Consider the following 15,473-nt stretch of genomic DNA (forward strand, 5'->3'; position numbering starts at 1 on the left):
TTCCGACGTCTGATTTCTTTTTAATTATAGGAAATCCGTTTTTCTAAGGTACATAAACTTTTGGGATTGATCATATAGCCAATACATTCTTAATAACATGCAGGGGTCACGGGATTGAACGATCGAACTGCACCGGGTTTTTATAAGAAAATAAGAAAGAAATGATATAATAGGTTTATAAATACTTAACCTCATTGCAAAAAAACGTATTTAATTATGAAAACAACGTAATTTAGTATATCGTGCAAAGAATTGAACGCAAATTATGTAAGCGAACTTTGTAGGTTAGCAAACTGTAAGTATCCCGAACGTAAACTTCAATTCTTTCACGTTTTCTCACTCATTTTCACTTTCCTCACTTATTAAACATGTCTTAAAGAAAACGTCGTTCATTGTTATCATGTGTTGTAATTAATTCGTAAAACTTACTTTTCAAAATAAATGAGGATCGTCCGATCCGACGACAACACACACTATTACATCACACTGTCATTAGACGTCTAATCTCAAAGAATTTTGTAGTTGCACGTGACGCCATCTAACGTTCACGAACTACGACTTGCATCTCGATTTTGCAGTCAGAATGCCGGCAGGTCTGCCATCAGCCCTTGACGGCAGAATGGCTGCCGGTCTGGCCTGCAGACCTGACATCTATCTGACGGCAGAATGGCTGCCGGTCTGGCCTGCAGACCTGACATCTATCTGACGGCAGAATGGCTGCCGGTCTGCCTGCAGACCTGAGATCCATCTGACGGCAGAATTGCGCCAGGCCTGATATCAGATCTGACAGTAGAATAACAGCAGATTCACGCCATTTCTAATAGCAGAATGACAGCAGATTCATGCCAGACCTAACATCAGACCTGATAGCAGAATGACAGCAGATTCACGCCAGGCTTGATATCAGACGTGACAGTAGAATGACAGCAGATTCACGCCAGGCCTGATATCAGACCAGACAGTAGAAGAACAGCAGATTCCGGCCAGGCCTGATATCAGACCTGGCGTTACTCTGCTACCATACTGGCGGCGGGCTTGGCACCAGCATCTGAAGGCAGATGGCGAGCAGTCTGCAATTATTTTACTGCCAGATTGCCGTCAGATGCTGATGTTAGGGATTGGCGTATTCCGCAGCCAGTCTACCGTTAAATCCTGCAGTAGGACTACCGAAATCCTGCCATTTGCAGGTTTGACTGACTGGGTATATTTATAATCTGCCAACAGCATCAAGTTTATTTATAAAAAATAAATAAGAATACAATAAAAAAGAGTAAATATGTATATATATGTATATATATCTTTACTGTTTGTGTAACGGAGTAGCTCGTGGTATGAACGTTAAGTCTATGATGACAGTAGTGAACTATGTAGTGATTATGTGGTATTTGGTTCTGGATATCGATGACAGTTCTGTGGCATCTATTAAAACCGATGTACTGATAAACAGAAAACCATGAGTGACACAACAAAAATTCATCGGAATTCTTATATAAGCGGTTAAACGAAGGTAAACGAAAGTAGCCAGTTGACCCGCAGCATTTACTTCCGAGATGTGCATCGCACATACACGTACGTATATATACGTATAGATATTTTCCTTTCATTGATAAGCACTTAATCATTTAAATACCCCATTACGTCCGTCCAATCGGACATTTCCTATGACAAACATTAAATCGAGTGTAATTTCTTATCTCGATGACAGTTCTTTAAACAATATTTATTTCCCTCGTCAACGAGTAAATAACATTTAATTAATCGTCGATAGTACGTAGAAATATTTAACACCTGATTGGACGTTTAAAAACGTCGTCGGACAGATCGTAAAATAATTTTTTTAGTCTCGATCGTTTTAGGTTATGTTTACAAACTCCTTTCTAGCTATACGCGTTATTTAACAAATTTAGTAATACAGATATGAAAGATATAGTAATTGTTCGTATATTTACAGGAATGAATCGTAAAATGACTGTTTCTTGATTCTGCAACGAGAGAGGAAGATCATCATCATCATCATGGAGGAGAACGAACTGTACAACGTTACAGTTCCTTCGTTTTCAAAAATCGAAGCAGCGTTTTGGAACTATTCCGATCATGTCATCCTCGACGATCTTAAGATGGACAGTAGTTTTATATATTTACTTTGCTCATTAGTGTCTGCTATTTCATGGATTATCTATATAGCTTATTACAACAGCAGAGTCATCGGTTATATATTAACTAAATTGTTAAACCGGTTTGTTATTAGAGATGGATACGTTAAAGTAGGTGAGTTAATCATACGATTAAATATTAGTAAGCATAATTATAAAAAGGAAACATGGAAGCTATAATTTCTGTTTTCAGGCTCTTTTACTTTAAGTGCACTAAGTGGAAAGATAATGTTCCGAGACATAGTTTACATCACAACGGATTACAGTATCAGAGTTCAGGACGGATGGTTGATATTCAGATGGTGGCGAAGTTACGTTCCCAAAGACGTGTCCGAAGGTGAGAACAGAAATCGATGAAACTACTTACAAATAAAAATCATTTTCTTTATTTTCCAGATCTCTCGCATTCGGACACGCGACTTTCAGTCATGCTGAACGGGTTCGAATTGCATATATACAATCGCTGTCAGATGTATGCACAATTAGAGAAAACGTTCGGTCTGACACCGCAGATGTTCCCCGACGTAGAGAATCACAACGTTAACAGCGACGATCGTGACGCGGAGTCGTTCAGCAATGCCCACGAGACGCGCCAGCAGATAAACGCGATGGACGTCTCGCGTCATGTTGACAACATCAGGAAAAAAGAGGCTCATGTGATAGCTCGAACTTGGAGAGATTTAATCCCTGTTATCAAGCTCGACGTTTCTACAGTAAATATACAATTCTTTTATTCAGAATTCTACGAATTCTTTTTATGTTTGAAACTTTTCAGGGGAGGCTGGTGTTCGGTAATCGGTTGATCCCGACGACTCTATCGATCACCGTTGAGGAGGCTCATTTCGTATATTCCACGAAGCCAGCCGCGTCCCGATACGATCACTTCATGCATTTCACAAAATGTAAAGCAGAGAATTTCAAAGTCATCTTAGCTCCTAGTCCGAAATACACAGGAATGGTGGACGATCCTCCAAGATACATGGGCGAAGGGTTCGTCGTGTTAAGCTCGAACAATATGGAGGTTTATTATTACATGGACGAGCCCGGGTTCGTTCCTGAACACCCGCAGATGATTCAATTAGTAAACGGAGACATGGTCGAGGCTATGCCTCCGATTTGGGGCATCGATATCAAATGCGGCAAGGGGACTGATTTCAGTTACGGCCCTTGGGCCGATAGACAAAGAGAACATTTATTTAAATTCTTCTTCCCCAACGATTACCAACCGCTGAAGGTGACCAAGACTCCTGTGACCGGAGAGAAGCGACAGGTTCAGTCGTTCGACATCCGATTATCAACGTTGAACGAAGCTACGATCGATATACTGTTCAGTAAAAATCGGGAAACGAACGCGGTGCACATCAACGTGGGCCCCGGCTCGTATTTAGAGATCACAATGCCGTGGATTGTTTTACAAGACGGTTACACTACGAAGATAACTGGGCAATTGTTACATCTAGAAGCGACCACCAGCTTGCAGTACCGGAGCCTGGTCGAGAGCGAGACGTTAGAATTCAGCGTTAAATGTCACTACCCGATTAGATGGAACGATCATCAAGAGTGGAAATTAAATCTGACCGGGTGCAAGGCTACCGCAAACTTAGTCTATTCGCACAAAGAGTTTTTTCAAGACATGATCAACGACTGGGCGAGCAAAGCCAGACCGGACATTCTACATTTTGTACCTTATACCTGGAAGTTTAATTTAGTATTAAAAGAGTTCGAACTGATCACGCTGTGCAACGAGTACAATTGGATCGACTGTTCGTCGCAGAATCAAGAGAACGCGCACATCGCCTTTTGCGGGGAGTCGTTTGAATTATCGTTCGACTTGCCGTTCGTCGACTTCCTGCCGATCACGATACCGTTACGTTTTTGGATACAAGGCGAGAGCGTCGATCTGTCGTTTTATCTACCCGAAGTCAATACGAGTCGTACAATTCTCTTAGCTCTGAGTAAAAACGCAAAGATAATGACGCGCGACGGTTCGCACGTCTATCTGTCGGATTTGAACAAGAGTAAAAAGTGGAGGAACGTTTGTCAAAAGGGCGCGGGATGGGTCGACTGTTGGTCGGTGCCGATCGTCGCTCTCAGCATAAATTATACATATCATCCGTGTCCTCCTTTGGGACCTACGCCGCAAGCGAATATAACCACGCCGGAGAAAGAAGAGATTCTATTATCACCGATGAGGATCCCTCGTTGCCGTAAATCGCCGGGTATTCAATGGACGAGGAACGGTAGTCAGAAGTTCGACCCGCAGTCCTTGGCGCCGGACAAAGTTAGCTTAGACCTCGAGATAGGACCGTCTATATTGATTTTATACGGATCACTTTTGAAAAATTTTATACACTTAAAAGAGAACTTGTTCGGCGATTACCAAACGTTCACAGACATAGAGCAGAGCCGGACGAATCCCACGTCGATAAGCACGGAGAGGAGTAAAGACAGAGACGTGCAGAACAGTAGCGTTGAATCTGTGGAAGACGAGGATGCAAAATCGAAACCGTTCGACCCGAGGGACTACCGGCCTTTGGAGGTATCGGTCGGGATTACTATGCACGATATTCAAGCTCATTTAGTAAAGAACTGCGGGGAAAACGATCCCCCTTGTCCTGTAATTCTCCTCGAACGATTCGGATTTGAAATGAAGAAAGGATACAAAGAAACTGAGCTGCAACTGCTTTTATCACCAGCCATCGCGTTGATTACTGACAACGTCGCTCGTTCGAGTAAAGAACGTCATTTAAATCAAGGGCATTTGATGCTGAGTGCGTTACAAGTCCGCGGACACGCGATGTTCAGTAATGAAGGCAGGAGTTTAGATCAAGAGACTTTGGAATACGCATGGCTGATTGAAATACAGTTAGGAAAACTAAGCGGGAAATTGACCACACCTCAGCTGCATCATCTTGTTATATCTTTAGAAACTTTTCTGTTGATGGTTAAGAATAATGAGAACAGTTTGCGACCTCCGGATTTACCGCATCATTGTCATCATGGTATTCCACCTTTGCAGTGCCCCGACAGCGACGTTGATAAACATTACAGGTATCTAAATAATATTAATTGATTAATTATGGGATTTAAATGTTTACATATTTGTTGGTTTATTGTTGCAGGTGTCCTAGCTCGGAGGATATTAAATACAGAATGACCAGGGTCGCGATAGATGCGATCGATTTGTATTTTCAAGAACTCGGCACTACTATTCACATTTGGATATCTCCGATTCGCGCGTCTACGTGTAACCTTCACGGTCAACAAGTGAAATCTGGCGTGACTGGTGTGCTACCGAGGATACTGATAAGACAGTTCGTCTCGGCAGCTGATTATTTTGCAAATACGAGTAATACGAACACGGCTGGCAGCGGGAGATCGCATAATAACGCGAGCAGTCGGATATCAGGTAAAATATTAAAGAATATATTTAATCGAGACTCGGAAAGTGGGGTTAGTGTCAACCTTAGTCGAACGCGGGAGTTTCTCAGCACGCGATTGGCTGTTCACATTTCCAGGTGGCTCAAGCGCCAATCGCGTGCGATGCGGGAGAGGTAGCACGCGATTGGATGTTCACGATCCCAGGTGACTCAAGCGCCAATCGCGTGCGATGCGGGAGAGGTAGTACGCGATTGGCTGTTCACGTTCCTAGGTGGCTCAAGCGCCAATCGCGTGCGATGCGGGAGAGGTAGCACGCGATTGGCTGTTCATGTTCCTAGGTGGCTCAAGCGCCAATCGCGTGCGAAGCGGGAGAGGTAGCACGCGATTGGCTGTTCGAGTTCCCGCGTGTCCAAAACGGCAGACATGATTGGTACTACAATCTTTATCGTAATAATTTTTTATTACTTTCGTATAAATGATATTTAATTACGCCATATTCTTAATTGTAAACGACAAGAAGATGATTTTATTACTATTTTATGATTTTATAAATTATCACATTAATAATATAAAAGTGGTAAAAATGCTATTGGCGCTTGAATCACGTAGGAACGTGAACAGCCAATCGCGTGCGAAGTGGGAGAGGTAGCACAAATGGACGAAATTCGACTGAAAAATAACGTATTTTCACAGTGAAATTACTTTGCAATGATTAACTTCTGTGCTTTTCACGTCAAGAAACAAGAGATCGATCATAATTTAGTGTTTTTCTTAATTCGCAAGTTACTTTGGGCGACGGATCTGATATATGGCTGGAAGTGGGTTCGGTGGGTTTAGGCCCGGTGATTCTAGAAGCCGCGATTTCGCTCCCGACGCCTGAACACAATTTACATTTAGTACAAAACAAATACCTGAAACTACACGACGAATCGACGAAACGTTTATGGTTCTTATGGCCACGAGAAAGCGGCGTGAAGGCTACGAAATGCGGTTGCATCGGAGGCTGCGCGTTCTTTGGAAACAATCGCAACGGGCCAAGATTCTTTAAACCGAATTACCAAGACTTCCAAGATGGAATTAACGTGGCCGCTTATAGGTAATAATTTGTAAGGTTAAGAATTGAAATAGTTAAGAATATCGATCTATTTTTATATGATTTTAGGATTAATGAATCTGGGAAGGAGAAAGGATTTGGACAGTCGATTTTGCACGACGGCCAGCTGGTTTTCCACACGTCGCCGTATAATCTTCAGGACGTTTCACTACAGGAACACCCGGTGGCGGGTGTGAAATTAACACAAGATGCACCGCAGACGTCGAAAAAGGGCGTCGAACGGCCAAGGTCTGTGACAGATCATAGTAAAGAGTCCAATATTGAAGGAACTAGTAGTACGAAATTAATTACTGCGACTGCAAGTCCATTCGCGTGCAGTGGGGACCGGAAACTGCTGGACAGAAGATTTTCTTATACGTCGATGCGGTAATTCTTGGACCAGCTTTGACGCCGCTTATTTCAAGCATTGCATGAATTACTAAATTGCAATTATAATGCTGTCTGAATGTCTGTCGGTGTAATTTTCATTTAGCGCATATCTTACGTTTCAGTCGGTTCTGTCTCCACGACAATTTGCTTAATTAAAAGCTTAATAATCTTGTTTATTTTAAATACGCTGTGTTCCATGGCAATAGAAAACCGAGAGAATCGACGTACATATTTTTACTTATCATTAATCTTACATATTTTAATTCCAGTGGCAGTTGTACGAAAGACGTTCCTTATTCTCGATTAGTCGACGCGAGTCCAGTCGCACAATTGCCGCAGAAATTGGACTCCGATTCAAAGCTGCACACAGAACGCAGTAAATCCATCTTAAGCGTCCCTGAAATCGAAGCCGCGCCGAAGAGCAGCGTGTCGGATTCGAAGTTAGCAGTGGACTACTTCAACGCGAACGAAGAACCGTTCGAATCGAACAGCCCTCAGTCGTTGCCGATAGTTTCTTCAGAACTGAAATTCTCTGATTCTATGCAAACTAGTACTAAAACTGTTAACATGTCCGATTCTCGTCATTCATTGTACATGAAATCTGAATCCGACGAGAAATTGAAACAAGAGGTAACGTTAAATTTATTATTAACAATAATTGAAACATTTTTATATGAAATGTTCACGTTTCAGGTTCAGAGGACGATATCTATGTCTTCTGAGAATCATTCAGAGGCGTTTTACTCAGCAGATGAAGATACAAGCCATGGATTAAGCGGAAGTCGGACGTCGAGTCTACGTCAGTCGATCGTCGGCTCCGGTTCTGTGTTGAACCGCAACGATAGTATGAAAAAGAAGTTCTCCTCGGATTTGTCCATCGTAGAGAGTTCGACGAACGTAAATGCCAGCGTGCCGGAGAAGGCGCATACTTTAGAGAGAGCGAAACCGCAGACGATGAGCACGAAACGTAGTCCGAGGATAAATCGGAACGTGCATAGCGACGAGGCGAACGATGCGAATGGCGTCTTACGAGATTCCTCTGATAGTCATTCTGTATCCTCGACTAGCTTTATATCAGCCGTGTCCTCGCAGGAGGACGTCACTCTCGTTAATTTGCACATGCAAGTGAACAAACCGATCGTAGATTCGCCGCTACTCATGTCGAGTTACGTTAGCCATTTGACTCAGGTATCAGAAATGTGAATACCGAATTTTCAGAACGATGGAATAAATCATACCTGTTTGTATTAATATTATCTACGATTTTCAGGTACGTTGCACGAACTGGAGCCAGTCGTCGATTCCTGCTGGAGGCGCCGCGTTCACTACGCCTCTTTTTCAACGTTCTGAGGATGGTAGATTAGTCTACGTCGGTGGGAGGTACGTACCGAAGTTGGAAACCGTTATGGAAGGTTTCACGTCGTTGAAAATGATCACCAAGTCTGATGGCTCGCCTGTGGCTAACTCTTCTAATAAAACACCGACGCATCCATACCTCTGGGACAGTTCGACTATCAATCATATGGAAGGTGATTATTAATAACAGAAATGATTCTTTTAATCATTAAATAAACGTTTAATTATAACATTTAATTATTTATAGGCGAAGAAGATCACACGGATAGTAATAAGGAGGAGTTATTAACCGTGCAACATGAAAGTGGCTCGCGTACTACAGTCATTGTAAAGTTCAAAGGAGACGTGGATGTAATGTTAAGCCCTATGGTTTTAGAATCTCTGCAACGTTTCATCGATTCTATTATACCAACGTTAGCGACTTTGCATCCACTCACGATTCTAAATCATCTGCATCATGAATGCATTGGGAAAGTCGAGGACGCTAATATTTTGAAACAGGATCAGAGTTTGTCCTATTGGGGTCAAGTACAGACAAGTTCGAAACGATCTACAGCTGAGAGGAATATTAAAAATGGTCAAGGTGACGATAAACGTCAGTTCTTTTTACAATAAATCGGTTCTCGTCAACCCTTTGAGTCACGAATGTTTCCGGAGGTTCGTTTAGACTCAAAGGGTTGATTAATATTCGTTTTAATGTTCGTTTTTCTTAACAGGTAAAATCGCTTTGCAAACGAACGTGTACGAGGAGAGTATTATGACTCAAGTTCAAGGTAGCATAATTTTACCAAAGGTAATTAATTAATTATAATAATTATACTTAATTCTAGTTCGTATTATAACTAAATTACGTTTAATTTCAGATGAACATTACTTTATTACAAGCTTCAGTTGTTGAAGAAATTATATCCTTCTCTGCCCTTGAGAATATACGTGATTTAACATGTGTGTCTTTGTTCGCCGTCTGTTTCGACGACGTGACCGCGCGATTTTATATCGGGAAGAAAGCAAGAGAGATAGTGCAAACGTTTCACAAGCCAGCTGTCTTACCGAACCAGAAGAAAGTGAATAAAATCAGCAGAGCGTTTTTACCCGGACATCAAACTGCCGCTGTGGTCGCAGACATCGGAAGCGGAGAGACTGTGTACATAGAAACATCCGAAAAACAGCAAGAAGAAATTATAGTCACATTAAACATAGGCAAAGCTCATTCACAATTACGCAGACTTCGGAACGAATCGTCGATATTAAAAGACGCTGTAATAACAGCGATTCCTGCTCACTATTCAAGAGTATTATTCGCCTGTACGAGAATCACTTCTCCACTAAAAGATTACTACGCGCATCAATTCGATGATAAAGAAAAAACCGTACGTCTTTTCATTACTTATTATTATTTTTTGATTATTATATTTATATTTAATTGCAGAAACCTTCTGGCTCGCCGCAAGCAACGGAAGAGTTCACGTCTGGCAGTGGAGAGGATAGACTAGGTTTCATAATGTACGAATGCGGTTTAGAGGGTATTAAATTAAAAATAGTGAAGAGGTCTCAGTTTGAAAAAGGAGAAAACGGGAACGATGATAAGAAAGTGGAATCGGAAATGTTTTATACAGACAGCGTGAAGAGCCAAGAAGAATTAGACGCTAGTAAGAAATCTAGTAAATTTCACAATGAATGTTTCTATTTTTTGAACTATAATTTTAATACATAAATAAATGTTTCTTTATATAATAACGAGTTATGTTTTAGCTTCTGCGGCGACGGCGGAGCCGGAGACGGCGCCGACGAACGGAGCTCAGATAAACACAAGCGCAACGTGCGGCAGCCTTGCTTCAAAAGCCGGGAACGGAAACACGGTTTCTTGTATCATAGAATTGAAGACGGTGTGGTTTAACTTCGCAGCGCCTCCCCGAACGCCGATAACACGGAAGATTGATTACACTCGTTTAGATTGGAACTTATTAAGCACCGCGTCGCCGGCTATAAACGCGTGGATGAACCCCAGCAATAAATTCGCTATTCGAATCGTGCATATGTTCCGAACTATGTACAGAAGGTCAACTGCGGTCGTTGCTTGCCTCATGGCAGAAGCCATCGACGTTCAAGCAACTCACATGCCAACTAAGGTATTTAAAATTCTGTATTAACATAAATTTTGTATAATGCCAAGGTTTTGTTTTATAGAGTCGTTATGGGAGATTGACTCCGTTGGCGAAAACTCTGCAAGAAGACCCCTCGTGCCAGTTGTGTACTATTCTACAAAATTATGTCCTGTTAAACGATTTAAAGAGCATCGAAGTTAACTTGAAGGAGTCAGATTTACCTTTACTATCAACGCTGCGACAGGTAAATTGATTTTAATTTAATTAAAACGTTTTATGAATATTATTAATTGTTTGTATCGATTAGGGCGTGATAGTGTTGAGCAGGCAGTGGAAGAACGTCCTTTACACGCCGTTACTATTGGAACATAATTACAAAACGAAGCATGTTAAACCATTGAACGTGACGTTCGCGGTTTCAGACCCGGACGAGGTATGAACATCGTTTTTTTTATTAATTACGTTAAAATTCGGGAATGGTTTATTTTCTAACATTATTCTTCTAATCTTGTCTCTCATCCAATGAATTTTATGGTCGTTCCTCGAACCGGAGAAGCTTTTAATTTCGTTCAGAAGTTAATAGGAACGTAATTTGGTAGAGGACATTTTTTTTTCAGCGAATAAGCAACGGTGTACCGGAGGATAGCTATGTAAAATTCAGTAAGCTGTTTTCTAAATTAATTATTCACAGTAGCCTTGTTTAGCTTTAACACGGTACATCTGTTGACTATCTTTTTTTACGACGGTCTGTCCAATTGACTAACTATTAACTATCTGTCCTAATATAGTTATACGCTATCGTTCTAATGCATATATGATTTCATTAACAGGAGTTTACGTGTTTATAATTTATGTTCAGCTTTTAAATAAGATATTTTGCAAAAATTTGTTAAAAACCATAAGCGGTGGAGGCCCTCCAGTGCTTATGCTTTATAATCGGACTTCCTGTGAAATTCAAAACTTCTGAAACGAAAACAATCATTAATAAAACGTGACGGATTTTTTTTCTACAAATTCCGATTTGGCTTGTTGATGTCGCAGGAAAATTTGCTGACCGACGGTGAAGGTAGCGCGGGAGAAGTTGATGATCAGGAAGTCACTGACGAATGTGCTATGTTAATTCACACAGATCACATGCACAAGCATACACACGCGAAGAGCGGTCAAGACAAAAGTACAGGTATTATAGAAATATTTAAAGCAACCTTGTTTCGCATTAATTTATGAGAGGATACCTGGTACGAAGTCTTATTTATTTTTTTTTTTAATACAGATATTATAACTATACTAAATTTCGTTTATCGTCGACAGTTTAATACACCCGCAGCTTTTAGCATCTGCTTTGAATTTTGAATAATCGCTTACTTCGCTTCCTCGAGCACATATTAATTACAGTATGTGCCTCTAGTCCTAGTCGAGTAATTAGCATCGAATTTTGTCCGCGTTTATTAAATAAATGCATTTTGTAAATAACTTAGAAGGTGAGCCCCCTGAAATTCTATGATTCTGTGGGACACCTTCTGTTGAAAATTGCTTTTTTTTTAAATAATTATTCTAACTATATGCTTGTTGAACGAGAATCATCGCTTGTAATGGAATGAGCAGGTATTTATGGTGACGGTTTGACGGTTCCTGTAAGCTCTCCCCGTGGAAAAGACACGACTCCTATAGCAACACCGGTTCCAGGTCCGGATTCATTAACTTCCCCCTCTCCGCCAGTAGTACGTGTTAAGAAAGGAAAATCACTACAACCCACGCAAATGCCTGCTAGTACACGAGCGAGTATTGTTTTTCCATTGCTTGCAAGCGGTGGGTTGTTCAGTCAGACCCGGGAACCGAATAACATAAGTAAGTGCAACGTGATCGAACTCCTCAATCCCAGTCTACACACTAGCATCAAACTATTAATAAAAAATAACTGATAGATTAATAATAAGAATGATAAATAAATATCCTAGTGTGTAGACTACTATTCATTAACCCTTTCTGTAGTTCCTGTTGCTTTGCACTTAAATTACAGCATCAGCCCTGTGTTTCTCACATCTATCGCTTCTTTACTCATCGTACCGCTTTTGTATGTAACATACGTGTTATTAAGTTCGCCGATTTTGTTAATTTAACAGAACATCACGCTTCATTTCTTCAGTTAATATTTTGATAGATTAAATAAGATAAAATCGATTGTACAAGTAGAATTTCGTGGCAGGTTACGGGACGTTGCGAGAAGAGAAGACACCACAGATTCACATTTCCCATTCACATCAACTCGGTTCGAATCCGAGTATTTATTCTGGAGGTGGACATAGTCAGCATAGTACTGGGAGCTTGGATCAAGTCATGTCACCGACGAGCCATCATTCTAATAAACCTTTGAACACTGGAGAGGATTTATACAGCTGGATGGCTAAACAGCAAGAGTTTATCAAAGACAATGATAAGAGCAATTTAAAAGGGAATTGGGTAAGCAGTTTTTAAATATCTAATATTTATTATTTAAAGATTTTATATCAATTTCGTCGTCTCAGGTCTTTCATACCGAGCAAAAGTCTTTGAAGGTACTTGAAATTCAACATAAAATTAAAATAACATTTTATGTTTCTGTTAAACTTTCTTATATATTAACAAAGTTTTATTCTTTTAGGATTCTAAGATTAATACTATGACGACAGACGACACGGAAGACTCTGACGTTCAGAGTGGCACTCTTTTATATCCAATGAAAGATTCCCTCAGACTTCTGGACGCGCATTTAATTTTCGAACCGCTCCTCTCTTCACTGTCTGTCATGCCACAGCAAATGTTGTCTGCCATCGGTTCAGGAAATACAAACAACGTATCGTCATTAGATTCGTTAGGATCGAACTTGTCTTTAGTAGGAAATATGGAAACTATGCGAATCGACATAGTCGTCAGTGAATTTGGCAAAGTGACTGACAAGAGGAAAGGTATGTTAAAATAATCTAAACAATTAATTTATTAACATGAACATTGAAAATGTATTTACAAATGTTCGTTTAGGTAATAAGTATCAAACGAAGAAGGGAAATTCTAAATTTCATTTAGATATTCCGCCGGAAACGCCTGCGTTTCTATGCGAGAAGATCGGCATTGATATCGACGTTAAGAAAATGGCTGATATGACAGTAGACGATATGATACAAAAGCAAACGGTGCTGTACATATCCCGGGGCCAATTGAAGAAGCACACTAGTACATCCGTGAACTTTAGTTTGAACATACGGTACATTAGCCAGCAAGTAAACATGCCTCTTCTCCGATTGTTACATCAGATAAGTAATATGTATCAAAACGTTAAGGAGACGCAAATGGAGCTGAAAGAACAGCAACCGGAACGAAAACGAAACAATCATTTGATCGTAAACGATCCTGTAGCGAAGAACGGCTCGTCATCAAGTAAATATTTAATTAAAATTAGCTGTGCACGTCGTTTGCTGCTTGAATACAATTTATTTTTGCTTTCTCGCCTAGCGTCAGATTTACAAGAGCAACTTTTAATAGAAGGCAAGAAGATGGACGTGCCGCTGCTGCGCAACAGTTTCGAGCCAAACCTCGCAAAAACCGCACCAGCCGCTGGTGCCACTGTCCGTTCCCGGCCGCAGAGCTTCGCTCAAAAACTCCGCAGTACTGGAAAGAGCGTCAAAGGGTACATCAATCTCAGCGAGGGTGTGATAACTCCGAATTTCGGTGCCAGTCCAAACGGATCTGGATTGGATAAATTCTGCATACTTCCTGATAAAATAAAAGACGCGACTCATTTAACTCCCCGCTGCTGGAAGACGATTTATTATTTATTGGATTTGTATGCTACTCGACCGGAAACGAAGACTATCACTCATCGTTTTTCGATACCAGCTGATGCCTCGGAGCATTACAAAAGCGGACGGAAATACGAATTGCTGAACGAAACGAAGGACGCGGATATTGAAAAAGGAATGAATGCTGAAAATAGTTCAACTCCTGTGCCTCTTCCTCGGGAATTAAGTAAATATTCAATTCTTTTTTGCTGTCGTTAACCATTATTCAAGTTATTGTAATAATAAAACATCGTTTTAGGTATTGTGACTGGAGAAAGGACGAGATTAGTAATATTTGGAGTTGCAAGGATACACAGGACAAGATTACTAGCCACTCTGAGTGGTTTGAAACTCGAGGCTGAAATAACGAGTCTTCACTCGAGTATTACTTGTCGTAAAAAATCGAGACCAGCCAGTTTGGAGTGTAGTTTAACTGGTCAAATCGGTAGAACGATGATCGTTTTATTAGAAGGCGTCGCACCTAATCAACAAACGGTTGTTAAAGTAACTGTAGGAAAATCGCAAGCTTTGTACTCGAGTATCAGTAGACGACAGAAGGATAAGAACAGCGGGTTGCTGACTGTCGGCGCAGTGAACATCGACATCCCTCAGCACCCCGTGGCTTTGCACGGAATGATGACCAGAGGCAGTAAACAATTATCGTCAACCTTGCAAGTAAGTTAAATAACAATTCTTATTAATTCATCCTCCTAAATGAGAATCTTTTTGTAGGAACTGCGAGTGACGAGGACGTCTTCGAGGATGTCCAGAGGCCAGCAACAGGACGAAGTGGACGCTGCTGTGCCTGGCAGTCCTCATCACTACGCCCCAGCTCCCTCAGTCGATTTAGAAAAACCACCTGCAGTCTCTGGATTATTAGAACCGATCGTTATGCAATTTAATATAATAGTTCAAAGCTTGAGCATAACAGCTGCTCTGTTACCGTCTTTACAAGCTCAATATAAAATGGATCAAGTCACAAGCTCTGGTATAACTGGTAGCAAAGCGAAATTCACGATCGACTTACCTCATCACAGTCTGAGTTTCACGACGAAGCTCCAAGTAACCGAAGCGAATCTGCCTTCTGAAGCTAGCATCGCTCTTCCAAAAGTTCACGTGTCTGCGGAGTACATTCAGGATGGTAACAATAATATAAACGACAGCAAGCTTGCAGGTGCGG

At 41.0% G+C, this 15,473-nt stretch overlaps 2 protein-coding genes across 3 annotated transcripts in view; one reads left to right on the top strand and one right to left on the bottom strand.

Moving 5' to 3' along the window:
• ND-B12 (NADH dehydrogenase [ubiquinone] 1 beta subcomplex subunit 3) overlaps window positions 1-531 on the bottom strand; it is a 1,784-nt gene extending 1,253 nt beyond the window's left edge. The window contains exon 1 of one of the 2 annotated variants that reach the window (XM_018026358.2): window positions 430-531. The gene's annotated coding sequence lies outside the window, so the exon portion shown is untranslated. Of the gene's footprint in view, window positions 1-190; window positions 390-429 lie in introns of those variants that run through there. The other variant, XM_026814387.1, reaches the window with a different exon arrangement.
• Window positions 532-1,340: 809 nt separating this feature from the next.
• tweek (transmembrane protein KIAA1109 homolog tweek) lies at window positions 1,341-15,472 on the top strand (the record flags this gene model as incomplete). The annotated part of the gene is made up of 27 exons (XM_026814399.1): window positions 1,341-1,569; window positions 1,952-2,268; window positions 2,347-2,490; window positions 2,550-2,866; window positions 2,929-5,204; window positions 5,276-5,562; window positions 6,318-6,630; window positions 6,697-7,014; window positions 7,287-7,647; window positions 7,711-8,205; window positions 8,288-8,546; window positions 8,621-8,968; window positions 9,090-9,166; window positions 9,237-9,743; window positions 9,803-10,034; window positions 10,126-10,502; window positions 10,561-10,722; window positions 10,786-10,911; window positions 11,520-11,658; window positions 12,084-12,326; window positions 12,685-12,938; window positions 13,004-13,033; window positions 13,120-13,423; window positions 13,497-13,892; window positions 13,968-14,480; window positions 14,553-14,968; window positions 15,026-15,472. Coding segments are annotated over exons 2-27 (9,594 nt in total), but the record flags the coding sequence as incomplete, so codon positions are not given.
• Between the last annotated feature and the right edge of the window lies 1 nt (window position 15,473).

The sequence above is a fragment of the Ceratina calcarata genome, unplaced genomic scaffold (genome assembly GCF_001652005.2).
Source record: "Ceratina calcarata isolate Rehan_Ccalc_2016 unplaced genomic scaffold, ASM165200v1 scaffold383.2, whole genome shotgun sequence".
In the NCBI taxonomy this organism is placed as follows: Eukaryota; Metazoa; Arthropoda; class Insecta; order Hymenoptera; family Apidae; genus Ceratina; species Ceratina calcarata.